Here is a 27,053-nt window from a genome sequence, read left to right as displayed (position 1 = left end):
TGTAGGGGGTGTAGTCACGAGTGTCCAGTCAAGAGTGTAGTCACCAGTGTCCAGTAGGGGGTACAGTCACCAATGTCCAGTAGAGGGTGTAGTCACCAGTGTCCAATAGGGAGTGTAGTCACGAGTGTCCCGTCAAGATTGTAGTCACCAGTGTCCTGTAGGGGGTGTAGTCACCAGTGTCCAGTAGAGGGTGTAGTCACCAGTGTCGAGTAGAGGGTGGAGTCACTAGTGTCCAGTAGAGGGTGTAGTGACCAGTGTCCATCAGAGGGTGTAGTCATCAGTGTCCAGTAGAGGGTGTAGTCACCAGTGTCCAGTAGAAGGTGTAGTCACCAGTCTCCAGTTAATGGTGTAGTCACCAGTTTCCAGTAGGGGGTGTAGCCACCAGTGTCCAGTAGAGGGTGTAGTCACCAGTGTCCAGTAGAGGGTTGTAGTCACCAGTGTCCAGTAGAGGGTGTGGTCATCAGTGTCCAGTAGAGGGTGTAGTCACCAGTGTCCAGTAGGGGGTGTAGTCACCAGTGTCCAGTAGAGGGTATAGTCACCAGGGTCCAGTAGAGGGTGTAGTCATCAGTGTACTGTAGAGGGTGTAGCCACCAGTGTCCAGTAGAGGATTTGGTCACTAGTGTACAATAGAGGGTGTTGTCACCAGTGACTAGTAAGGGTGTAGTCACCAGCGTCCAGTAGAGGGTGTAGTCACCAGTGTCCAGTAGAGGGAGTAGTCACCAGTGTCCTGGAGAGGGTGTAGTGACCAGTGTCCAGTAGGGGGTGTAGTCACCAGTGTCCAGTAGGGTGTGTTTTCACCAGTGTCCAGTAGAGGGTGTAGTGACCATTGTCCAGTAGATGGTGTAGTCACCAGTGTCCAGTAGGGGGTGTAGTCACCAGTGTCCAGTAGGGGGTGTATTCACCAGTGTCCTGTGGGGGGTGTAGTGACCAGTGTCCAGTAGAGGGTGTAGTCACCAGTGTCCTGTGGGGGGTGTAGTGACCAGTGTCCAGTAGAGGGTGTAGTCACCAGTGTCCGGTAGAGGGTGTAGTCACCAGTGTCCTGTAGAGGGTGTAGTGACCAGTGTCCAGTAGAGGGTGTAGTCATCAGTGTCCAGTAGAGGGTGCAGTCACCAGTGTCCCGTAGAGGGTGTAGTCACCAGTGTCCTGTAGAGGGTGTTCTGACCAATGTCCAGTAGGGGGTGTAGTCACCAGTGTCCTGTAGATGGTGTAGTGACCAGTGTCCAGTAGAGGGTGAATTCATCAGTGACTAGTAAGGGTGAAGTCACCAGCGTCCAGTAGAGGGTGTAGTCACCAGTGTCCAGTAGAGGGTGTAGTCACCAGTATCCAGTAGAAGGTGTAGTCACCAGTCTCCAGTAGATGGTGTAGTCACCAGTGTCCAGTAGGGGGTGTAGTCACCAGTGTCCAGTAGAGGGTTGTAGTCACCAGTGTCCAGTAGAGGGTGTAGTCATCAGTGTCCACTAGAGGGTGTAGTCATCAGTGTCCAGTAGGGGGTGTAGTCACCAGTGTCCAGTCGAGGGCGTAGTCACCAGTGTCCAGTAGGGAGTGTAGTGACCAGTATCCAGTAGAGGGTGATGTCACCAGCGTCCAGTAGAGGGTGTAGTCACCAGTGTCCAGTAGAGGGTGTAGTCACCAGTATCCAGTAGAAGGTGTAGTCACCAGTCTCCAGTAGATGGTGTAGTCACCAGTGTCCAGTAGGGGGTGTAGTCACCAGTGTCCAGTAGAGGGTTGTAGTCACCAGTGTCCAGTAGAGGGTGTAGTCATCAGTGTCCACTAGAGGGTGTAGTCATCAGTGTCCAGTAGGGGGTGTAGTCACCAGTGTCCAGTCGAGGGCGTAGTCACCAGTGTCCAGTAGGGAGTGTAGTGACCAGTATCCAGTAGAGGGTGATGTCACCAGTGTCCAGTAGAGGGTGTAGTCATCAGTGTCCAGTAGAGGGTGTAGTCACCAGTGTCCGGTAGGGGGTGATGTCACCAGTGTGCAGTCGAGGGTGTAGTTCCCAGTGTCCAGTAGGGTGTGTTTCCACCAGTGTCCAGTAGAGGGTGTAGTCATCACTGTCCAGTAGAGGGTGTAGTCATCAGTGTACAGTAGAGGGTGTAGTCACCATTGTCTTGTAGGGGGTGTAGTCACCAGTGTCCAGTAGGGGGTGTAGTCACCAGTGTCCAGTAGAGGGTTGTAGTCACCAGTGTCCAGTAGAGGGTGTAGTCATCAGTGTCCACTAGAGGGTGTAGTCATCAGTGTCCAATAGTGGGTGTAGTCACCAGTGTCCAGTCGAGGGTGTAGTCACCAGTGTCCAGTAGGGGGTGTAGTGACCAGTGTCCAGTAGAGGATGTAGTCACCAGTGTCCAGTAGAGTGTGTAGTCACCAGTGTCCAGTAGGGGGTGTAGTCACCAGTGTCCAGTAGAGGGTGTCATCATCAGTGTCCTGTAGAGGGTGTAGTCACCAGTGTCCAGTAGAGGGTGTAGTCACCAGTATCCAGTAGAAGGTGTAGTCACCCGTCTCCAGTAGATGGTGTTGTCACCAGTGTCCAGTAGGGGGTGTAGTCACCAGTGTCCAGTAGATGGTGTAGTCACCAGTGTCCAGTAGAGGGTGTAGTTATCAGTGTCCACTAGAGGGTGTAGTCATCAGTGTCCAGTAGGGGGTGTAGTCACCAGTGTCCAGTCGAGGGCGTAGTCACCAGTGTCCAGAAGAGGGTGTAGTCACCAGTGTCCAGTAGAGGGTGTAGTCATCAGTGTCCAGTAGAGGGTGTAGTCACCAGTGTCCAGTAGAGGGTGCAGTCACCAGTGTCCGGTAGAGGGTTTAGTCACCAGTGTCCTATAGAGGGTGTTCTCACCAATGTCCAGTAGGGGGTGTAGTCACCAATGTCCAGTAGAGGGTGTAGTCACCAGTGTCCAGTAGGTGGTTTAGTCACCAGTGTCCAGTAGGGGGTGTATTCACCAGTGTCCTGTAGGGTGTGTAGTGACCAGTGTCCAGTAGGGGGTGTAGTCACCAGTGTCCAGTAGGGTGTGTTTTCACCAGTGTCCAGTAGAGGGTGTAGTCACCAGTGTCCAGTAGAGGGTGCAGTCACCATTGTCCGGTAGAGGGTGTAGTCACCAGTGTCCTGTAGACGGTGTTCTCACCAATGTCCAGTAGGGGGTGTAGTCACCAGTGTCCTGTAGAGGGTGTAGTGACCAGTGTCCAGTAGAGGGTGAAGTCATCAGTGACTAGTAAGGGTGTAGTCACCAGCGTCCAGTAGAGGGTGTAGTCACTAGTGTCCAGTAGGGGGTGTAGTCACCAGTGTCCAGTAGGGGGTGTAGTCACCGTTGTCCAGTAGAGGGTGTAGTCACCAGTGTCCAGTAGAGGGTGTAGTCACCAGTGTCCAGTAGAAGGTGTAGTCACCAGTGTCCAGTATAGGGTGTAGTCACCAGTGTACAGTAGAGGGTGCAGTCACCAGTGTCCAGTCACTTCGTTGAGCTGTAATTTGTGATCGCCAGGTCGCTTCTAAAATAGAGCTACATAGCTCAGTGGGCCTTACCTGGTAAAATAGTTTTTAGTTTAGTTAAGACGACTGCCTCAGAAACCGTCTTGATCCTCTATAAAATAGATGACATCCCTAAACAGCCCTAGTATAAATTCAATACCATCGAAATAAGAACAAAAGCCGTAATAAGAGTTGAGGCAGTCCTCGCTTAGTGCGACTGCTGCACAATGCTTTTTCGTCATGGCACTCTTTTTCATGCAGAACATTTTTACTATATAGAATGAGGAAAATCTACAAATTGTTTACGGTGAGAACACGGAGCTCAATTCGATTATCACTATTTATGGTCAAGATTGTGTTTAACAAAAATTTTTTATTTGTCAATGTTATTACAGCCACGCAGGGCTGGCCAGTTTAAAAAATATATATATCAGCCAACCGACGTGTGTTTACTTAGCCTTGGTCATTCTCTTCATTCATTCGCTTATGTTTTTTGTGGGCATTTTAGAGCCATATTGCCTGGGGAAAGGCCTTCCGAGTGTTAGTGCTGAAATGCATTCAGAATCAGACTACGCATTTGAACGTATATCCGGTACTCCGGTGGTGCTCGGTATATGTAAATCCAAATAATATTTTTCGCAATAATCATTTATTTTCTCGCGATTCGCAACTCGGGTCAGAACATCTTGCGGTCTTGCGGGGTGGTGGTGGTGCGTCAAAATCAGTTCTCGTGATGTCGACGCAGTTGGAAGACGAATTTTACGTGAGCAACTGAACACGAAGCTTCGCAGTCTTGCCGTACAGCAGCACCCAGTCTGATAACAATTGGCTGGCTCCGTGTTCCAAAGGCAGATTTGACTCATCGTGCCTTAGACTTGGTCAGACGGTTCCTCGATTCATTTCCGGGATACTATCTTGGCGGACGGTGGAATAAACAGTTTCTGATTCGTGGTTTCACCAACACCACCATACGTTCGAATGGGAAAGCTGCTGCTGAATCTAAGGCAACTTCTGATGGAGAGTCTGCAGCTCACTCAAAGGGTAACAGCGACATCTTCAGACTGATTGATGAGGATCGGTGTGTTCTTATGCTGCACTGGTGTACATTTATACTGGAGGAATCCGATTAGCTATAATGGTCTTTTTCACTAAATACCAAAAGCCATGTTTCAACGAAGTCTTATATACACCAGCAAGAAAAGCATTAAAGTAGCTTTCGTGACTGCAGGGATTCATAGTCTTGGTTCTTTCGGTAAAGTCACGTAGAAGGGAAACAATAAAATAATAAAAATATAAAACAATAAAATTATCACGACGTTTCGACTGCAACACAAGCAATCATCATTAGGTGTGAAAACCACAACAAGAAAAGTTGAAAAAAGTGGCTGTTTTTTTAAACCGCAACTTTAAAAAAGTGGCGGTTTTTTAAAACCACAACTTTTAAAAAAAATTCTTGTCGTGGTTTTCACACCTGATGATGATTGCTTGTGTTGCAGTCAAAACGTCGTGATAATTGTATTGTTTTATATTTTTATTATTGTAATGTTTCCCTTCTACGTGACTTTACTGAAAGAACCAATAATATATGTAGCATTAAAGTAGTCGCGTCTATAGAGGATGAAGGCAATGTTCATAGGTTCTGGGCATCAGCTCCAGAAAAGTGTGAGTGTAATCATAATTAGTGCACTGCGCCACGAACCTTGTGACTTGTGCTAGATTCCCGGCCACGGCTGACATGAGTTGGTGAGTGATCTATGAATCAGGGTCTTGGGCCTTCCCTTACTGCCTCCACCAACCAGCACTGACCAGCAGTGTGGTGACGTATGGTCAAACAACCCTCATGACCAGGGGTCGGCAACCAAAATAACAAGAAAGCCATTCTTTTCGAATTCGGTAAAAAAAACCCCCATTAATATTTCATATATAACGTCATAAAGCAGTCTTTAAAGAGCCACGTGCGGCCCCTAAGCCGTAGGTTTCCGACCCCTGCTCATGAACGAGAGGGCATTTGTAAGTGAGCCTTCATCCATCGGCAAAGCGCTGTAAATTACTAATTATGACAAACTATGTTTTATGTTATCAGGTAAAGCCCGCTGAACTGTATAACCCTTTTTTGAAACGAATTGGCTATCAAAAATGATAGTTCAATCAAGTTGGCTTGTGACGTGGAAATTTATGCGCCAAATACTCTAAACGCGTGTTTCTAAATGTGAAGGGAAAAACCGGAGGACCCGGAGAAAAATCCACGCGACCACGAGGAGAGAGACACGCAAACTCCAAATATACAGCAGGCGTCGGTGGTCGGGATCGAACCCACAACCACCTGTATACCAGGCGAGGTGTACAGTTTAATCAGGGTAGTTTAAGCGGGGTAATTAATCTGGGTGGTTTAATCATGGTTTCGATCTTTTTCTCTTCTCACCCCCCTTTAATTGGAAGAAACTTCCCCTCTATATTAAACAGTCACCTTCGCTCACTCACTCATTGTTCCCTAGCTTGCCCCACGACTCCTTAATCTCTCCTCATAACCACCATCGTTACTGTTCCCTCTCCATATTCTCATTTTATGGATATCACTCATTGACCCCATTCATTTAATCCATTGATCGTCATTTATTGTCATAATTTTCGCTTTCACCGAATTTACATATCGCAGATTTGCCACCAATTGCTTCCTCTCATCTACTTCATTCACCTCATCTCCACCGTTACATTCACACACGTGTTGTTGTCGTATCGTTCGTTCTTTGTAAAGTGCCTTGGTTAGGGCGCTATATACATTTCGTTAACATAACATAATAAGTTTACCTAACTTATCTTTTTAAAGTTTTATATTTACGAGATCTAACCCCAAAAACTCCTCTATTATCGATAACATTGGTCGCGAAAGCCTACTGCGTGTTAAACTAAATGTCGCATTTTAAAATATTAATGCCTGATATAAAAGGCATGAAATAAACCGTTGTCAGTATTGTCCGCATCAAGCTGCGGTTGCATCACAGCCACCGCGGGCCACGTGCAGGACCGTGGCGGACCTCTACTGGAAGCCCGCTCCAGCAGAGCTCAGAGCATTCTCCTGGGGGTCGAGGTGTGCTCCAAGGCCTGTAAGGTGACCAGACAACCCAGTGGTACCTCCAGCTACGCTCACTTTGTACCTCCTTCCCTTTACATTGAACGAAGTCGCTCGTTTGATTGTACCGTGGAGAATTGCAGGTAAAATGAAACTTCTCCAACATGTGCTGCGCCTAAGCGGTTCGAGTTTATTGCCAAAGGATCGAGTTTGTAAAGTTCGGCTGAGTTGAGCGGTGGTGCAGTGGTTAGAGCTACGAACCAGGCGGCCCGAGTTCGATTCCCTCTCACGGCCACCAACACCAGTGACGATTATCTGAACCAGGTCCTGGGCCTCCCCTAGGTCAACTCAGCATGAAATGAGGACCTGGTGCTGTGTGTAAGCATCGCCACTAGGGAAACAAATGCGGCCGGGCGTGGTGTTTGCCACCCACCCCCTCCATGTGCCGTGCCGGCTTTCATTGGTGGTCGCTCAGAGCACTTACCCCCAATAGTCGGTGAAGGCTTTATGGGGGATCTTTGTCTCATATTTTGGGGCCTAAGCGGTCGAATATATAATTTTCAGAGCATGTTTGTTTGCATGTTCACCACAAGTACATGTGGGTAATGCGAACTTGATTCCTTGCAAAAGGTATATATTTGGTGTTTGAACATCTTAACACCTGTTTTATTACTCTTTTGGTCTTTCGGTAAAGTCACGTAGATAGAAAAAATAATAACAAATAAACAAATCACGACGTTTCGATCGCAACACAAGCAATCGTCTTCAGGTGAAAAAATACAGCAGGCGAATTGCTGAGGAAGGAGAAATATAGCGGGAGAGCTGCTACAGCAAGAGGTTATATAGGTTTGAGATGAGTGCAACCCAAGGGTAAGTGGGCGGGGCTAGAGATGTAATTTGCATGTGAATGTAAGGTCAGAGAGCAAGATATACCTCACAACTATGGTGCTGAAGAGGCGGCCATTATATTGCTAGAGATTAGACATTAGCATGTCAATCTGTTAATGTAACTCCACGATTACGGTGCTGAAGAGGCGGCCATTGTATTGCTAGTCATTAGAGATTAGCATGTCAATGTGAGACAGCTCCCGCAGCAGCGGCTGTGTTAATGAGAAAATTGGCATGTCAGTATCAGAGAACTGGGAACAACGCCACCTCGTGGGCAACAAAAGTTGCGGCGTTGGCCGCTGCACTGAGAGAGACCAGCATGTCAACGCAAGAGAACCACCGCAACGGTGGCCGTGCCAGTGAGACATTCAGCCTATCAAACGAGAGCCACCGCCACATCGAGGGAAAGGGAGCAGCAGCTATGTCAGTGAGACATTTAGCTTGTTAATGTAAAGACATTTAACAAGGCAATGTAACTGACAGAGTCGGAAATAACTGCTAACATCGGCAGGTAGGATGGAAGCATCACAGCCAGTTATGACTTTACCTGGTTAATAACGTCCTTCCAATGATTGCTCAGTTTGTACCCATCTTCTCGGTTGAAAATATATCTGGATGGCTTCATGAACAAATTTTTGTTGATAGCCAGTGGGTTTGTAGAGTACCTTCGTCTTGGAGGAATCAATTTCACGTGCGCCCACAACGTTAAAAACAATGATCAGCCACGGCCGAGGTATTGGTCCTGCCGTGTTTCAGATCCGCCTTGTGTTCACGAACACGGTCCGAGACATGTCGCTTAGTTTCCCCAATGTAACTACTCCCGCAGGCACAACTTAGCTTGTAGACACCGGGGTATTGCATGTAACACATATTCTTATTTTTTATATATATTGGGGGGAGTTTGTAAAGCCCAGTTGAGTCCTAAAGACTGTTCGACCGAGCACTGCCAAGGGAAAGTCATTCTGATTGATTGGAAAAACACTTTAGAGTCAATTTGTCTGTGACTCTGTGTCCCTCTGTGTTTCTATGTGTCTTTCTCTGTGTTCCTGCATAGTTATCTGTTTCTATGCATCCTTCACTGTTGATATGTGTGTGCCTCTGTCTTTTTGCATGTCTTTACGTGTCTATCGGTGTCTCTGTCCAAGTGTGTCGCTGTGTCTATGTGTGTGTAGCCCTGTCCCTGTGTCTATGTGTTTCTGTGTCTAGGTGTGTCTCTGTCTTTGTGTATGTCTTTATATTGTTGTGAGTCTTTGTCTGTGCCTATGTGTATCTGTGAATGTATCTGTATCTTTGTGCCTGTGTTTGTCTATGCGTGTCTTTGTATCTATGTGTGTCTGTGTGTCTATGTATGTGTCTCTGTGTCCATCCCTGTCCATATGTCTGTGTCTACATGCCTCTGTCCTGCATACCTGTGTCTATGCGTGTGTCTGTGTTTATGAATGTCTCTTTGTCCATTTGTGTCTCTGTGTCTATATGTGCCTCTGTGTCACTGCGTGTCTATATGTGTCTCTGTGTGTGTCTCTATGTATGTCTCTATCTCTTCGTCTCTGTCTATGTATGTGTCTATGTTTGTGTCTCTGTGTGCGTCTATCTTTGTGTCTCTGATCAATCCACTGCTGGATAGAGACCTCCCAACACCGTCAGCATCTCTCACGATCCTGCGACGCTACAATCCACCGAGCTCCCGCGCGCGCGTTCACCCCCCGTCACTCCACCTCTGCAGAGATCGCGCGCGATCTCTGCAGCGCACCGACACCACCCCACGTGACTCTTCTCCCTAGCATCCCCCACCCCCGCGTACTCCCCCCCCCCCCCGCGTTCTCCACCCCCCCCCCGCGTTCTCCACTCCCCCCCCCCCCGCGTTCTCCCCCCCCGTTCTCCACCCCCCCCCGCGTTCTCCCCCCCCTCGCGTTCTCCCCCCCCCCGCGTTCTCCCCCCCCCCGCGTTCTCCCCCCCCCCGCGTTCTCCCCCCCCCGCGTTCTCCCCCCCCCCCGCGTTCTCCCCCCCCCCCGCGTTCTCCCCCCCCCGCGTTCTCCCCCCCACCGCGTTCTCCACCCCCCCCGCGTTCTCCCCCCCCCCGCGTTCTCCCCCCCCCGCGTTCTCCCCGTCTCCCTCCCCTCTCCTCCCTCTCCCCATTTCCATCACCCTCTCTCCGTTTCTCTCCGTCCCTCTCTCTCTCCCTCGCCTCTGCCCCTGTCTCGCCCTCTCTCTCTCTTCCCTCTCCCCGTCTCTCTTCCTTTCCTCTCTCTCTTTCTGCCTCTCCACGTCTCTCGCTCTCCCCCCTCTCTGCCTCTCCTCCCTCTCTCTGCCTCTCCCTGCCTCTCCCCCCTCTCTGCCTCTCCCTGCCTCTCCCCCCTCTCTGCCTCTCCTCCTTCTCCACGTCTCTCGCTCTCCCCCTCTCTCTGCCTCTCCTCCCTCTCTCTGCCTCTCCTCCCTCTCTACGTCCCCCGCTCATGCCGCTCCTCTGCTGCCTCTCGTTCCGTGGCTGTCGCTGTCTGGGGGGGCCCGGCCCGCCCCGCTCCGAACGCCCAGGTGAGTGGCGGCGGGGGGGGGGTGGTCATGATGGTGATGATGGTGATGATGGTGGAGAGGTGGTGAGGATAGTGGTGGTGAGGGTGATAGTGGTGAGGATGCTGGTGGTGGTGATTTTGGTGAGGATGCTGGTGAGAATGGTAATGGTAAGTATGATGAGGCTGCTGGTGGTGAGGACGGTGGTGAGGATGGTGGTGAGGCTGATGAGAGTGGTCGCGATGCGCTCCCTCTGGGAATAACAATGAGCCGTCGATGCGGGGTTGAGGGTGATCCTGGTGATGTTGGGGCGGTGGTGGTGATGATGACGATGAGGTTGGGTGTGGGATGATTATGATGGTGATGATAATGATGGTGATGATTATGATAGTGATGATGATTAGGCTGTGTGTGGGATGATGGTGATGGTGATAATAGTGAAGACGATAGTGATAATGTTGGTTATGATGGTTATCATGCTAATGGTGTTGGGTGGGTGATGCAGGTGATGCTGCTGCGTGGCTGATGATGGTGATGATGTTGGGTGGGTGATGGGAGTGATCAGGGTGATGATGGGTTGGTGATAGAGATGATGTTGATGTTGGGTGGGTAATGGGGGGGATATTCATTTGTTGTGTGGGTGATGGAGGGGGATGATGTTGCGTGAATGAGTATGATGATGATTTTGATAATGTTGGGTGGGTGATGTGCGTGATGATCATGATGATGACGAAGATGATGTTGGGTTGATGATGGGCATGACGATGATGTTGGGTGGGTGATGGGGGTGATGTTGATGATGTTGGGGTGATGGGGGGTGATGTTGATGATGTTGGGTGGGTAATGGCGGGGGGGGGGGTGTTGATGGTGTTGGATGGGTGGTGGGGGGTGGGGGGTGATGTTGATGATGTTGGCAGGGTGGTGGGGGTGATGTTGATGATGTTGGATGGGTGATGGAAGTGATGTTGATGTTAATGTGCCCCGCACGTCCCATCTGTCACGCTGCGTACAGTGGACGTAGCAGCGCTAATCACGACCCGAGTGCAGCTCGCTCGCATCTTGCAATCATACAGCGTGTGGGGGGCTGTGAGTGTCTCTGGGGAAGGGGGGGGGCTGTGAGTGTCTTTGGGGAAGGGGGGGGCTGTGAGTGTCTTTGGGGAAGGGGGGGCTGTGAGTGTCTCTGAGGAAGAGGGGGGGGGGCTGGGAGTGTCTCTTGGGAAGGGGGGGCTGTGAGTGTCTCTGGGGAAGAGGGGGGGGGGCTGCGAGTGGCTTTGGGTGGTGTGAGTGTCTATGGGGTCTGTGAGTGTCTATTGGGGGGCTGTGAGTGTCTTTGGGGGGCTGTCAGTGTCTAGTGGGGTGTGAGAGTCCATGGGGGGCTGTGAGTGTCTATGGGGGGCTGTGAGTGTCTATGGGGGCTGTGAGTGTCTATGGAGGCTGTGAGTGTCTATGGGCGGCTGTGAGTGTCTATGGGGGCTGTGAGTGTCTATGGGGGGGCTGTGATTGTCTATGGGATTCTGTGAGTGTCTCTGGAGGGTGTGAGTGTCTTATGGGGGGCTATGAGAGTCTATGGGGGGCTGTTAGTGTCTATCGGGGCTGTGAGTGTCTATGGGGAGTTGTGCGTGTCTATTGGGGGGCTGTTAGTGTCTATGGGGGCCTGTGAGTGTCTATGTGGGGCTGTGAGTGTCTTTGGGGGGCTGTGAATGTCTATGGGGGGCTGTGAGTGTGTATTGGGGGCTGTGAGTGTCTCTGGGAGCTATGTGTGTCGATGGGGGGCTTTGAGTGTCTTTGGGCGGCTGTGAGTGTCCATGGGGGGCTGTGAGTGTCTATGGGGTGCTGTGAGTGTCTATAGGGAGCTGTGAGTGTCTATGGTGGGCTGTAAATGTCTTTTGGGGGCTGTGAGTGTGTATGGGGGGCTGTGAGTGTCTGTGGGGGTTTGAGTGTCTAAGGGAGCTGTGTGTGTCTTTGAAGGGCTGTGTGTATGGGGGGCTGTGAGTGTGTATGGTGGCTGGGATTGTGTTTGGGGGGCTGTGAATGTGTATGGGGGGCTGGAAGTGTCTGGGGGGATGTGAATGTCTATGGGGGGCTGTTAGTGTCTATGGAGGGCTGTGAATATCTGTGGGGGGCTGTTAGTGTCTGTGGGGGCTGTTAGTGTCTATGGAGGGCTGTGTGTTTCAATGGGGGGCTGTGAGTGTCTATGGGGGGCTGTGATTGTCTATGGGTTTCTGTGAGTGTCTATGGGGGGCTGTGAGTGTCTCTGGAGAAGGGGGGGGGGGGCTGCGAGTGTCTTTGGTTGGCTGTGAGTGTCTTATGGGGGGCTGTGAGAGTCTATGGGGGGCTGTTAGTGTCTATGGGGGCTGTGAGTGTCTATGGGGGTTTGTGCGTGTCTATTGGGGGGCTGTTAGTGTCTCTGGGGGCCTGTGAGTGTCTATGGGGGCTGTGAGTGTCTCTGGGGGCTGTGTGTGTCTATGGGGGGCTGTGAGTGTCTATGGTGGGCTGTGAGTGGCTCTGGGGGGCTGTGAATGTCTCTGGTGGGCTGTGAGTGTCTATGGGGGCTGTGAATGTCTATGGGGGCTGTGAGTGTCTATGGAGGGCTGTGTGTGTCTCTGGGGGGCTGTGAGTGTCTCGGGGGGATGTGAGTGTCTATGGGGGCTGTTAGTGTCTATGGGGGGCTGTGACTGTCTCTGGGGGCTGTGAGTGTCTGTGGGGGGCTGTGAGTGTTTATGGGATTCTGTGAGTGTCTCTGGGGACTGTGAGTGTCTATGGGGGGCTGTGAGTGTCTCTGGGGAAGGGGGGGGTTGCGAGTGTCTTTGGGTGGCTGTGAGTGTCTATGGGAGGCTGTGAGAGTCTATGGGGGGCTGTTAGTGTCTCTGGGGGGTGTGAGTGTCTATGGGGGCTGTGAGTGTCTATGCGGGCTGTGAGTGTCTCTGGGGTGCTGTGAGTGTCTATGGGGGACTGTGAGTGTCTATGGGGGCTGTGAGTGTCTATGGGGGGCTGTTAGTGTCTATGGGGGCCTGTGAGTGTCTATCGGGGGCTGTGAGTGTCTTTGGGGGGCTGTGAGTGTGTTTGGGGGGCTGTGCGTGCCTATGGGGGGCTGTGAGTGTCTATATGGAGCTGTGAGTGTCTATGGAGGGCTGTAAATGTCTTTTGGGCGCTGTGAGTGTGTATGGGGGGCTGTGAGTGTCTGTGGGGGCTTTGAGTGTCTAAGGGGGCTGTGTGTGTCTTTGAAGGGCTGTGTGTATGGGAGGCTGTGAGTGTGTATGGTGGCTGGGATTGTGTATGGGGGGCTGTGAGTGTGTATGGGGGGCTGGAAGTGTCTGGGGGGATGTGAATGTCTATGGGGGGCTGTTAGTGTATATGGAGGGCTGTGAATATCTGTGGGGGGCTGTTAGTGTCTGTGGGGGCTGTTAGTGTCTATGGAGGGCTGCGTGTGTCAATGGGGGGCTGTGAGTGTCTATGGGGGGCTGAGATTGTCTATGGGTTTCTGTGAGTGTCTATGGGGGGCTGTGAGTGTCTCTGGAGAAGGGGGGGGGGGGCTGCGAGTGTCTTTGGTTGGCTGTGAGTGTCTTATGGGGGGCTGTGAGAGTCTATGGGGGGCTGTTAGTGTCTATGGGGGCAGTGAGTGTCTATGGGGGTTTGTGCGTGTCTATTGGGGGGCTGTTAGTGTCTCTGGGGGCCTGTGAGTGTCTATGGGGGGCTGTGAGTGTCTATGGTGGGCTGTGAGTGGCTCTGGGGGGCTGTGAGTGTCTCTGGTGGGCTGTGAGTGTCTATGGGGGCTGTGAATGTCTATGGGGGCTGTGAGTGTCTATGGAGGGCTGTGTGTGTCTCTGGGGGGCTGTGAGTGTCTCGGGGGGCTGTGAGTGTCTATGGGGGCTGTGAGTGTCTATGGGGGGCTGTGACTGTATATGGGGGCTGTGAGTGTCTGTGGGGGGCTGTGAGTGTTTATGGGATTCTGTGAGTGTCTCTGGGGACTGTGAGTGTCTATGGGGGGTTGTGAGTGTCTCTGGGGAAGGGGGGGGGGGTTTGCGAGTGTCTTTGGGTGGCTGTGAGTGTCTATTGGGAGGCTGTGAGAGTCTATGGGGGGCTGTTAGTGTCTATGGGGGGTGTGAGTGTCTATGGGCGGTTGTGAATGTCTTTTGGGGGGCTGTTAGTGTCTATGGGGGCCTGTGAGTGTCTATCGGGGGCTGTGAGTGTCTTTGGGGGGCTGTGAGTGCCTATAGGGGGCTGTGAGTGTCTTTGGGGGGCTGTGCGTGCCTATGGGTGGCTGTGAGTGTCTATAGGAAGCTGTGAGTGTCTATGGAGGGCTGTAAATGTCTTTTGGGCGCTGTGAGAGTGTTTGGGGGGCTGTGAGTGTCTGTGGGGGCTTTGAGTGTCTAAGGGGGCTGTGTGTGTCTTTGAAGGGCTGTGTGTATGGGTGGCTGTGAGTATGTATGGGGGCTGGGATTGTGTATGGGGGGCTGTGAGTGTGTATGGGGGGCTGGAAGTGTCTGGGGGGATGTGAATGTCTATGGGGGTTGTTAGTGTCTATGGAGGGCTGTGAATATCTGTGGGGGGATGTTAGTGTCTATGGAGGGCTGCGTGTGTCAATGGGGGGCTGTGAGTGTCTATGGGGGCCTGTGAGTGTCTCTGGGGGCCTGTGAGTGTCTATGGGGGGCTGTGAGTGTCTATGGTGGGCTGTGAGTGGCTCTGGGGGGCTGTGAGTGTCTATGGGGGCTGTGAATGTCTTTGGGGGCTGTGAGTGTCTATGGAGGGCTGTGTGTGTCTCTGGGGGGCTGTGAGTGTCTCTGGGGTGCTGTAAGTGTCTATGGGGGGCTGTAAGTGTCTATGGAGGCTGTGAGTGTCTATGGCTGCTGTGAGTGTCTATGGGGACTGTGAGTGTCTATGGAGGCTGTGAGTGTCTATGGAGGCTTTGAGTGTCTATGGCAGCTGTGAGTGTCTATGGGGGCTGTGAGTGTCTATGGCGGCTGTGAGTGGCTATGGGGGCTGTGAGTGTTTATGGGGAGCTGTGAGTGTCTATGGGGGGTTGTGTGTGTCTATGGGGGGCTGTGAGTGTCTATGGGGGATGTGAGTGTCTATAGGGGACTTTAATTGTCTCTGGGAGCTGTGAGTGTCTATGGGGGGCTGTAAGTGTCTCTGGGGGTTGTGAGTGTCTATGGCTGCTGTGAGTGTCTATGGGGACTGTGAGTGTCTATGGAGGCTGTGCGTGTCTATGGAGGCTGTGAGTGTCTATTGGGGCTGTGAGTGTCTATGGGGGCTGTGAGTGTCTATGGGGGCTGTGAATGTTTATGGGGAGCTGTGAGTGTCTATCGGGGGTTGTTTGTGTCTATGGGGGCTGTGAGTGTCTATAGGGGGGTGTAATTGTCTCTGGGAGCTGTGAGTGTCTTTGGGAGGCTGTGAGTGTCTATGGGGGGCTGTGTGTGTCTCTCGGGGTTGTGAGTGTCTATGGGGGCTGTGTATGTCTATGGATGCTTTGAGTGTCTATGGGGGCTGTGAGTGTCTATGGGGGGCTTTGCGTGTCTATGGGGGCTGTGAGTGTCTATGGGGGGCTTTGAGTGTCTATGGGGGCTGTGAGTGTCTATGGGGTGCTTTGAGTGTCTATGGGGGGCTGTGAGTGTCTATGGGAGCTGTGAGTGTCTAAGGGGGGTTGTGAGTGTCTATGGGGAGCTGTGAGTGTCTATGGGGGCTGTGAGTGTCTATGGCGGCTGTGTGTGTCTATGGAGGCTTTGAGTGTCTATGGCGGCTGTGAGTGTCTATAGGGGCTGTGAGTGTCTATGGAGGCTGTGAGTGTCTATGGGGGGCTGTGTGTGTCTATGGGGGGCTGTGAGTGTCTATGGGGGCTGTGAGTATCTATGGGGGGCTGTGAGTTTTTTTGGGGGGCTGTGAGTGTCTATGCGGGCTGTGAGTGTCTATGGGGGCTGTGAGTGTCTATGGACGCTGTGAGTGTCTATGGGAGCTGTGAGTGTCTATGGGGGGTTGTGAGTGTCTATGGGGCGCTGTGAGTGTCTATAGTGGCTGGGAGTGTCTATTGGGGCTGTGTGTGTCTATAGAGGCTTTGAGTGTCTATGGCGGCTGTGAGTGTCTATGGGGGCCGTTAGTGTCTATGGAGGCTGTGAGTGTCTATGGAGGCTGTGAGTGGCTATGGGGGCTGTGAGTGTTTATGGGGAGCTGTGAGTGTCTATGGGGGGTTGTGTGTGTCTATGGGGGGCTGTGAGTGTCTATGGGGTGCTTTGAGTGTCTATGGGGGGCTGTGAGTGTCTATGGGAGCTGTGAGTGTCTAAGGGGGGTTGTGAGTGTCTATGGGGAGCTGTGAGTGTCTATGGGGGCTGTGAGTGTCTATGGCGGCTGTGTGTGTCTATGGAGGCTTTGAGTGTCTATGGCGGCTGTGAGTGTCTATAGGGGCTGTGAGTGTCTATGGAGGCTGTGAGTGTCTATGGGGGGCTGTGTGTGTCTATGGGGGGCTGTGAGTGTCTATGGGGGCTGTGAGTATCTATGGGGGGCTGTGAGTTTTTTTGGGGGGCTGTGAGTGTCTATGCGGGCTGTGAGTGTCTATGGGGGCTGTGAGTGTCTATGGACGCTGTGAGTGTCTATGGGAGCTGTGAGTGTCTATGGGGGGTTGTGAGTGTCTATGGGGCGCTGTGAGTGTCTATAGTGGCTGGGAGTGTCTATTGGGGCTGTGTGTGTCTATAGAGGCTTTGAGTGTCTATGGCGGCTGTGAGTGTCTATGGGGGCTGTTAGTGTCTATGGAGGCTGTGAGTGTCTATGGAGGCTGTGAGTGGCTATGGGGGCTGTGAGTGTTTATGGGGAGCTGTGAGTGTCTATGGGGGGTTGTGTGTGTCTATGGGGGGCTGTGAGTGTCTATGGGGGCTGTGAGTGTCTATAGGGGGCTTTAATTGTCTCTGGGAGCTGTGAGTGTCTATGGGGGGCTGTGAGTGTCTCTGGGGGTTGTGAGTGTCTATGGGGGGCTGTGAGTGTCTATGGGGGCTGAGCGTGTCTATGGGGGCTGTGTGTGTCTATGGAGGCTTTGAGTGTCTATGGCGGCTGTGAGTGTCTATGGGGGCTATGAGTGTCTATGGAGGCTGTGAGTGTCTTTGGGGGCTGTGAGTGTCTATGGGGGCTGTGGGTGTTTATGGGGAGCTGTGAGTGTCTATGGGGGGTTGTGTGTGTCTATGGGGGACTGTGATTTTCTATGGGGGCTGTGAGTGTCTATAGGGGGCTGTGATTGTCTCTGGGAGCTGTGAGTGTCTATGGGCGGCTGTGTGTGTCTCTGGGGGCTGTGAGTGTCTATGGGGGCTGTGTGTGTCTATGGATGCTTTGAGTGTCTATGGGTGGCTGTGAGTGTCTCTGGGGGCTGTGAGTGTCTCTGGGGTGCTGTGAGTGTCTATGGGGCGCTGTGAGTGTCTTTGGGGGTTGTGAGTGTCTATGGGGGCTGTGTGTGTCTATAGGGGCTGTGAGTGTCTATGGGAGCTGTGAGTGTCTATGGGGGGCTGTGAGTGTCTATGGGGGCGGTGAGTGTCTATGGGGGCTGTGAGTGTCTGTGGGGGCCGTGAGTGTCTATGGAGGCTGTGAGTGTCTATGGGGGCTGTTAGTGTCTCTGGGGGCTGTGAGCGTCTATGGGGGGCTGTGTGTGTCTATGGGGGGCTGTGAGTGTCTATGGGGGCTGTGAGTGTCTATGGACGCTGTGAGTGCCTATGGGAGCTGTGAGTGTCTATGGGGGGTTGTGAGTGTCTATGGGGGGCTGTGAGTGTCTATAGTGGCTGTTAGTGTCTGTTGGGGCTGTGTTTGTCTATAGAGGCTTTGAGTGTCTATGGCGGCTGTCAGTGTCTATGGGGGCTGTTAGTGTCTATGGAGGCTGTGAGTGTCTATGGAGGCTGTGGGTGGCTATGGGGGCTGTGAGTGTTTATGGGGAACTGTGAGTGTCTATGGGGGGTTGTGTGTGTCTATCGGGGGCTGTGAGTGTCTATGGGGGCTGTGAGTGTCTATAGGGGGCTTTAATTGTCTCTGGGAGCTGTGAGTCTCTCTGGGGGCTGTGAGTGTCTATGGGGGCTGTGAGTGTCTGTGGGGGCTTTGAGTTTCTATGGGGGGCTGTGATTGTCTATGGGTGGATGTGATTGTCTATGGGGAGCTATGAGTGTCTTTGTGGGGCTGTGAGTGTCTATGGGGGCTGTGAGTGTCTATGGGGGGCTGTCAGTGTCTATGGGTCTGTGCGTGTCTATGGGGGATGTGAGTGTCTATGGGGGCTGTGAGTGTCTATGGGAGCTGTGAGTGTCTAGGGGGGGTTGTGAGTGTCTATGGGGGGCTTTGAGTGTCTATGGGGGCTGTGAGTGTCTATGGGGGCTGTGAGTGTTTATGGTGAGCTGTGAGTGTCTATGGGGGGTTGTGTGTGTCTATGGGGGGCTGTGAGTGTCTATGGGGGCTGTGAGTGTCTATAGGGGGCTGTGATTGTCTCTGGGAGCTGTGAGTGTCTATGGGGGCTGTGAGTGTCTATGGGGACTGTGAGTGTCTATGGGGGGCTGTAAGTGTCTATGGGGGGCTGTGAGTGTCTCTGGGGGATGTGAGTGTCTCTGGGGTGCTGTGAGTGTCTATGGGGGACTGTGAGTGTCTATGGGGGCTGTGAGTGTCTATGGGGGCTGTGTGTATCTATAGGGGCTGTGAGTGTCTATGGGTGCTGTGAGTGTTTATGGGGGGCTGTGAGTGTCTATGGGGGCGGTGAGTATCTATGGGGGGCTGTAAGTGTCTATGGTGGGCTGTGAGTGTTTCTGGGGGCTGTGCGTGTCTATGGAGGCTGTGAGTGTCTATTGGGGCTGTGAGTGTCTATGGGGGCTGTGAGTGTCTATGGGGGCTGTGAATGTTTATGGGGAGCTGTGAGTGTCTATCGGGGATTGTGTGTGTCTATGGGGGCTGTGAGTGTCTATAGGGGGGTGTAATTGTCTCTGGGAGCTGTGAGTGTCTTTGGGAGGCTGTGAGTGTCTATGGGGGGCTGTGTGTGTCTCTCGGGGTTGTGAGTGTCTATTGGGGCTGTGTATGTCTATGGATGCTTTGAGTGTCTATGGGGGCTGTGAGTGTCTATGGGGGGCTTTGCGTGTCTATGGGGGCTGTGAGTGTCTATGGGGGGCTTTGAGTGTCTATGGGGGCTGTGAGTGTCTATGGGGTGCTTTGAGTGTCTATGGGGGGCTGTGAGTGTCTATGGGAGCTGTGAGTGTCTAAGGGGGGTTGTGAGTGTCTATGGGGAGCTGTGAGTGTCTATGGGGGCTGTGAGTGTCTATGGCGGCTGTGTGTGTCTATGGAGGCTTTGAGTGTCTATGGCGGCTGTGAGTGTCTATGGGGGCTGTGAGTGTCTATGGAGGCTGTGAGTGTCTATGGGGGGCTGTGTGTGTCTATGGGGGGCTGTGAGTGTCTATGGGGGCTGTGGGTATCTATGGGGGGCTGTGAGTTTTTTTGGGGGGCTGTGAGTGTCTATGCGGGCTGTGAGTGTCTATGGGGGCTGTGAGTGTCTATGGACGCTGTGAGTGTCTATGGGAGCTGTGAGTGTCTATGGGGGGTTGTGAGTGTCTATGGGGCGCTGTGAGTGTCTATAGTGGCTAGGAGTGTCTATTGGGGCTGTGTGTGTCTATAGAGGCTTTGAGTGTCTATGGCGGCTGTGAGTGTCTATGGGGGCTGTTAGTGTCTATGGAGGCTGTGAGTGTCTATGGAGGCTGTGAGTGGCTATGGGGGCTGTGAGTGTTTATGGGGAGCTGTGAGTGTCTATGGGGGGTTGTGTGTGTCTATGGGGGGCTGTGAGTGTCTATGGGGGCTGTGAGTGTCTATAGGGGGCTTTAATTGTCTCTGGGAGCTGTGAGTGTCTATGGGGGGCTGTGAGTGTCTCTGGGGGTTGTGAGTGTCTATGGGGGGCTGTGAGTGTCTATGGGGGCTGAGCGTGTCTATGGGGGCTGTGTGTGTCTATGGAGGCTTTGAGTGTCTATGGCGGCTGTGAGTGTCTATGGGGGCTATGAGTGTCTATGGAGGCTGTGAGTGTCTTTGGGGGCTGTGAGTGTCTATGGGGGCTGTGGGTGTTTATGGGGAGCTGTGAGTGTCTATGGGGGGTTGTGTGTGTCTATGGGGGACTGTGATTTTCTATGGGGGCTGTGAGTGTCTATAGGGGGCTGTGATTGTCTCTGGGAGCTGTGAGTGTCTATGGGCGGCTGTGTGTGTCTCTGGGGGCTGTGAGTGTCTATGGGGGCTGTGTGTGTCTATGGATGCTTTGAGTGTCTATGGGTGGCTGTGAGTGTCTCTGGGGGCTGTGAGTGTCTCTGGGGTGCTGTGAGTGTCTATGGGGCGCTGTGAGTGTCTTTGGGGGTTGTGAGTGTCTATGGGGGCTGTGTGTGTCTATAGGGGCTGTGAGTGTCTATGGGTGCTGTGAGTGTCTATGGGGGGCTGTGAGTGTCTATGGGGGCGGTGAGTGTCTATGGGGGCTGTGAGTGTCTGTGGGGGCCGTGAGTGTCTATGGAGGCTGTGAGTGTCTATGGGGGCTGTTAGTGTCTCTGGGGGCTGTGAGCGTCTATGGGGGGCTGTGTGTGTCTATGGGGGGCTGTGAGTGTCTATGGGGGCTGTGAGTGGCTATGGACGCTGTGAGTGCCTATGGGAGCTGTGAGTGTCTATGGGGGGTTGTGAGTGTCTATGGGGGGCTGTGAGTGTCTATAGTGGCTGTTAGTGTCTGTTGGGGCTGTGTGTGTCTATAGAGGCTTTGAGTGTCTATGGCGGCTGTCAGTGTCTATGGGGGCTGTTAGTGTCTATGGAGGCTGTGAGTGTCTATGGAGGCTGTGGGTGGCTATGGGGGCTGTGAGTGTTTATGGGGAGCTGTGAGTGTCTATGGGGTGTTGTGTGTGTCTATGGGGGGCTGTGAGTGTCTATGGGGGCTGTGAGTGTCTATAGGGGGCTTTATTTGTCTCTGGGAGCTGTGAGTCTCTCTGGGGGCTGTGAGTGTCTATGGGGGCTGTGAGTGTCTGTGGGGGCTTTGAGTTTCTATGGGGGGCTGTGATTGTCTATGGGGGGATGTGATTGTCTATGGGGAGCTATGAGTGTCTTTGTGGGGCTGTGAGTGTCTATGGGGGCTGTGAGTGTCTATGGGGGGCTGTCAGTGTCTATGGGTCTGTGCGTGTCTATGGGGGCTGTGAGTGTCTATGGGGGCTGTGAGTGTCTATGGGAGCTGTGAGTGTCTAGGGGGGGTTGTGAGTGTCTATGGGGGGCTTTGAGTGTCTATGGGGGCTGTGAGTGTCTATGGGGCTGTGTGTGTCTATGGGGGCGGTGAGTGTCTATGGGGGGCTGTGAGTGTCTATGGGGGCTGTGAGTGTCTATGGGAGCTGTGAGTGTCTATGGGGGGTTGTCAGTGTCTATGGGGGGCTGTGAATGTCTATGGGGGCTGTGAGTGTCTATGGGGGCTGTGTGTGTCTATGGAGGCTTTGAGTGTCTATGGCGGCTGTGAGTGTGTATGGGGGCTGTGAGTGTCTATAGCGGCTGTGAGTGTCTATGGGGGCTGCGTGTGTCTATGGAGGCTTTGAGTGTCTATGACAGCTGTGAGTGTCTATGGGGGCTGTGAGTGTCTATGGGGGCTGTGAGTGTCTATGGGGGCTGTGAGTGTTTATGGTGAGCTGTGAGTGTCTATGGGGGGTTGTGAGTGTCTATGGGGGCTGTGAGTGTCTATAGGGGGCTGTGATTGTCTCTGGGAGCTGTGAGTGTCTATGGGGGCTGTGAGTGTCTATGGGGACTGTGAGTGTCTATGGGGGGCTGTAAGTGTCTATGGGGGGCTGTGAGTGTCTCTGGGGGATGTGAGTGTCTCTGGGGTGCTGTGAGTGTCTATGGGGGACTGTGAGTGTCTATGGGGGCTGTGAGTGTCTATGGGGGCTGTGTGTATCTATAGGGGCTGTGAGTGTCTATGGGTGCTGTGAGTGTTTATGGGGGGCTGTGAGTGTCTATGGGGGCGGTGAGTATCTATGGGGGGCTGTAAGTGTCTATGGTGGGCTGTGAGTGTCTCTGAGGGCTGTGAGTGTCTCTGGGGTGCTGTGAGTGTCTATGGGTGCTGTGAGTGTTTATGGGGGGCTGTGAGTGTCTATGGGGGCGGTGAGTGTCTATGGGAGCTGTGAGTGTCAAGTGGGGACTGTGAGTGTCTCTGGGGGCTGTGAGTCTCTCTGGGGGCTGTGAGTGTCTATGGGGGCTGTGAGTGTCTGTGGGGGCTTTGAGTGTCTATGGGGGGCTGTGATTGCCTATGGGGGGCTGTGAGTGTCTACGGGGGGCTGTGTGTGTCTATGGGAGCTGTGAGTGTTTATGGGGGGTTGTGAGTGTCTTTGGCGGACTGTGAGTGTCTACGGGGGCTGTGAGTGTCTATGGGGGGCTGTGAGTGTCTATGGGGGCTGTGAGTGTCTATTGGGGCTGTGTGTGTCTATGAAGGCTTTGAGTGTCTATGGCGGCTGTGAGTGTCTATGGCGGCTGTGAGTGTCGATGGGGGCTGTGTGTGTCTATGGAGGCTTTGAGTGTCAATGGCAGCTGTGAGTGTCTATGGGGGCTGTGAGTGTCTATGGGGGGCTGTGAGTGTCTATGGGGGCTGTGAGTGTCTATGGGGGCTGTGTGTGTCTATGGGGGCTGTGAATGTTTATGGGGGGGTGTAATTGTCTCTGGGAGCTGTGAGTGTCTTTGGGAGGCTGTGAGTGTCTATGGGGGGCTGTGTGTGTCTCTCGGGGTTGTGAGTGTCTATGGGGGCTGTGTATGTCTATGGATGCTTTGAGTGTCTATGGGGGCTGTGAGTGTCTATGGGGGGCTTTGCGTGTCTATGGGGGGCTTTGCGTGTCTATGGGGGCTGTGAGTGTCTATGGGGGGCTTTGAGTGTCTATGGGGGCTGTGAGTGTCTATGGGGTGCTTTGAGTGTCTATGGGGGGCTGTGAGTGTCTATGGGAGCTGTGAGTGTCTAAGGGGGGTTGTGAGTGTCTATGGGGAGCTGTGAGTGTCTATGGGGGCTGTGAGTGTCTATGGCGGCTGTGTGTGTCTATGGAGGCTTTGAGTGTCTATGGCGGCTGTGAGTGTCTATGGGGGCTGTGAGTGTCTATGCAGGCTGTGAGTGTCTATGGGGGGCTGTGTGTGTCTCTGGGGGGCTGTGAGTGTCTATGGGGGCTGTGAGTATCTATGGGGGGCTGTGAGTTTTTTTGGGGGGCTGTGAGTGTCTATGCGGGCTGTGAGTGTCTATGGGGGCTGTGAGTGTCTATGGACGCTGTGAGTGTCTATGGGAGCTGTGAGTGTCTATGGGGGGTTGTGAGTGTCTATGGGGCGCTGTGAGTGTCTATAGGGGGCTGTGATTGTCTCTGGGAGCTGTGAGTGTCTATGGGGGCTGTGAGTGTCTATGGGGACTGTGAGTGTCTATGGGGGGCTGTAAGTGTCTATGGGGGGCTGTGAGTGTCTCTGGGGGATGTGAGTGTCTCTGGGGTGCTGTGAGTGTCTATGGGGGACTGTGAGTGTCTATGGGGGCTGTGAGTGTCTATGGGGGCTGTGTGTATCTATAGGGGCTGTAAGTGTTTATGGGTGCTGTGAGTGTTTATGGGGGGCTGTGAGTGTCTATGGGGGCGGTGAGTATCTATGGGGGGCTGTAAGTGTCTATGGTGGGCTGTGAGTGTCTCTGGGGGCTGTGAGTGTCTCTGGGGTGCTGTGAGTGTCTATGGGGGACTGTGAGTGTCTATGGGAGCTGTGAGTGTCTATGGGGGCTGTGTGTGTCTATAGGGGCTGTGAGTGTCTATGGGTGCTGTGAGTGTTTATGGGGGGCTGTGAGTGTCTATGGGGGCGGTGAGTGTCTATGGGAGCTGTGAGTGTCAAGTGGGGACTGTGAGTGTCTCTGGGGGCTGTGAGTCTCTCTGGGGGCTGTGAGTGTCTACGGGGGCTGTGAGTGTCTGTGGGGGCTTTGAGTGTCTATGGGGGGCTGTGATTGCCTATGGGGGGCTGTGAGTGTCTACGGGGGGCTGTGTGTGTCTATGGGAGCTGTGAGTGTTTATGGGGGGTTGTGAGTGTCTTTGGCGGACTGTGAGTGTTTACGGGGGCTGTGAGTGTCTATGAGGGGCTGTGAGTGTCTATGGGGGCTGTGAGTGTCTATTGGGGCTGTGTGTGTCTATGAAGGCTTTGAGTGTCTATGGCGGCTGTGAGTGTCTATGGCGGCTGTGAGTGTCGATGGGGGCTGTGTGTGTCTATGGAGGCTTTGAGTGTCAATGGCAGCTGTGAGTGTCTATGGGGGCTGTGAGTGTCTATGGGGGGCTGTGAGTGTCTATGGGGGCTGTGAGTGTCTATGGGGGCTGTGTGTGTCTATGGAGACTGTGAGTGTCTATGGGGGCTGTGAGTGTCTATGTGGGCGGTGAGTGTCTATGGGGGCTGTGAGTGTCAATTGGGGACTGTGAGTGTCTCTGGGGGTTGTGAGTCTCTCTCGGGGCTGTGAGTGTCTATGGGGCTGTGAGTGTCTGTGGGGGCTTTGAGTTTATATGGGGGGCTGTGATTGTCTATGGGGGGATTTGATTGTCTATGGGGAGCTATGAGTGTCTTTGTGGGGCTGTGAGTGTCTATGGGGGCTGTCAGTGTCTATGGGGGGCTGTCAGTGTCTATGGGTCTGTGCGTGTCTATGGGGGCTTTGAGTGTCTATGGGGGCTGTGAGTGTCTATGGGGGCTGTGTGTGTCTATGGGGGCGGTGAGTGTCTATGGGGGCTGTGAGTGTCTATGGGGGCTGTGAGGGTCTATGGGAGCTGTGAGTGTCTATGGGGGGTTGTCAGTGTCTATGGGGGGCTGTGAATGTCTATGGGGGCTGTGAGTGTCTATGGGGGCTGTGTGTGTCTATGGAGGCTTTGAGTGTCTATGGCGGCTGTGAGTGTGTATGGGGGCTGTGAGTGTCTATAGCGGCTGTGAGTGTCTATGGGGGCTGCGTGTGTCTATGGAGGCTTTGAGTGTCTATGGCAGCTGTGAGTGTCTATGGGGGCTGTGAGTGTGTATGGGGGCTGTGAGTGTCTATGGGGGCTGTGAGTGTTTATGGTGAGCTGTGAGTGTCTATGGGGGGTTGTGTGTGTCTATGGGGGGCTGTGAGTGTCTATGGGGGCTGTGAGTGTCTATAGGGGGCTGTGATTGTCTCTGGGAGCTGTGAGTGTCTATGGGGGCTGTGAGTGTCTATGGGGGTTGTGTGTGTCTATAGGGACTGTGAGTGTCTATTGGAACTGTGCGTGTCTATGGGGGCTGTGAGTGTCTATGGGGGGCTGTAAGTGTCTATGGGGGGCTGTGAGTGTCTCTGGGGGATGTGAGTGTCTCTGGGGTGCTGTGAGTGTCTATGGGGGACTGTGAGTGTCTATGGGGGCTGAGAGTGTCTATGGGGGCTGTGTGTATCTATAGGGGCTGTGAGTGTCTATGGGTGCTGTGAGTGTTTATGGGGGGCTGTGAGTGTCTATGGGGGCGGTGAGTATCTATGGGGGGCTGTAAGTGTCTATGGTGGGCTGTGAGTGTCTCTGGGGGCTGTGAGTGTCTCTGGGGTGCTGTGAGTGTCTATGGGGGACTGTGAGTGTCTATGGGAGCTGTGAGTGTCTATGGGGGCTGTGTGTGTCTATGGGGGCTGTGAGTGTCTATGGGTGCTGTGAGTGTGTATGGGGGGCTGTGAGTGTCTATGGGGGCGGTGAATGTCTATGGGAGCTGTGAGTGTCAAGTGGGGACTGTGAGTGTCTCTGGGGGCTGTGAGTCTCTCTGGGGGCTGTGAGTGTCTATGGGGGCTGTGAGTGTCTGTGGGGGCTTTGAGTGTCTATGGGGGGCTGTGATTGCCTATGAGGGGCTGTGAGTGTCTACGGGGGGCTGTGTGTGTCTATGGGAGCTGTGAGTGTTTATGGGGGGCTGTGAGTGTCTTTGGCGGAGTGTGAGTGTCTACGGGGGCTGTGAGTGTCTATGGGGGGCTGTGAGTGTCTATGGGGGCTGTGAGTGTCTATTGGGGCTGTGTGTGTCTATGAAGGCTTTGAGTGTCTATGGCGGCTGTGAGTGTCTATGGCGGCTGTGAGTGTCGATGGGGGCTGTGTGTGTCTATGGAGGCTTTGAGTGTCAATGGCAGCTGTGAGTGTCTATGGGGGCTGTGAGTGTCTATGGGGGGCTGTGAGTGTCTATGGGGGCTGTGAGTGTCTATGGGGGCTGTGTGTGTCTATGGAGACTGTGAGTGTCTATGGGAGCTGTGAGTGTCTATGGGGGCTGTGAGTGTCTCTGGGGGCTGTGTGTGTCTATGGGGACTGTGAGTGTCTATGGGGACTGTGAGTGTCTATTGGAACTGTGAGTGTCTATGGGGGCTGTGAGTGTCTATGGGGGGCTGTAAGTGTCTATGGGGGGCTGTGAGTGTCTCTGGGGTGCTGTGAGTGTCTATGGGAGACTGTGAGTGTCCATAGGGGCTGTGAGTGTCCATGGGGGCTTTGTGTGTCTATAGGGGCTGTAAGTATCTATGGGTGCTGTGAGTGTTTATGGGGGGCTGTGAGTGTCTATGGGGGCGGTGAGTGTCTATGGGGGGCTGTAAGTGTCTATGGGGGGCTGTGAGTGTCTCTGGGGGCTGTGAGTGTCTCTGGGGTGCTGTGAGTGTCTATGGGGGGACTGTGAGTTTCTATGGGGGCTGTGAGTTTCTATGGGGGCTGTGTGTCTATAGGGACTGTGAGTGTCTATGGGTGCTGTGAGTGTTTATGGGGGGCTGTGAGTGTCTATGGGGGCGGTGAGTGTCTATGGGGGCTGTGAGTGTCAATTGGGGACTGTGAGTGTCTCTGGGGGTTGTGAGTCTCTCTGGGGGCTGTGAGTGTCTATGGGGGCTGTGAGTGTCTGTGGGGGCTTTGAGCTTCTATGGGGGGCTGTGATTGTCTATGGGGGGATGTGAGTGTCTATGGGTGTGTGCGTGTCTATGGGGGCTTTGAGTGTCTATGGGGGCTGTGAGTGTCTATGGGGGCTGTGTGTGTCTATGGGGGCGGTGAGTGTCTATGGGGGCTGTGAGTGTCTATGGGGGCTGTGAGGGTCTATGGGAGCTGTGAGTGTCTATGGGGGGTTGTCAGTGTCTATGGGGGGCTGTGAATGTCTATGGGGGCTGTGAGTGTCTATGGGGGCTGTGTGTGTCTATGGAGGCTTTGAGTGTCTATGGCGGC

General features: G+C 53.5%; 1 protein-coding gene across 1 annotated transcript in view; it reads left to right on the top strand.

Annotated features, from left to right (window-relative positions):
• Positions 1 to 9,573: 9,573 nt before the first annotated feature.
• Positions 9,574 to 27,053, top strand: part of LOC116944689 (uncharacterized) — a 35,650-nt gene continuing 18,170 nt past the window's right edge. Inside the window, exon 1 of the mRNA XM_076068397.1 lies at positions 9,574 to 9,945. Coding sequence (XP_075924512.1) covers positions 9,867 to 9,945 — 79 coding nt within the window. The 5' untranslated portion in view covers positions 9,574 to 9,866. The remainder of the gene's footprint in view (positions 9,946 to 27,053) is intronic.

The sequence above is a fragment of the Petromyzon marinus genome, chromosome 21 (assembly GCF_048934315.1).
Source record: "Petromyzon marinus isolate PM22_M1 ecotype Great Lakes invasive population chromosome 21, UKy_Petmar_22M1.pri1.0, whole genome shotgun sequence".
Lineage (NCBI taxonomy): Eukaryota > Metazoa > Chordata > Hyperoartia > Petromyzontiformes > Petromyzontidae > Petromyzon > Petromyzon marinus.
The sequence above is the reverse complement of the archived record's forward strand: the minus strand, read 5'-3'. Positions and strand labels throughout refer to the sequence as shown.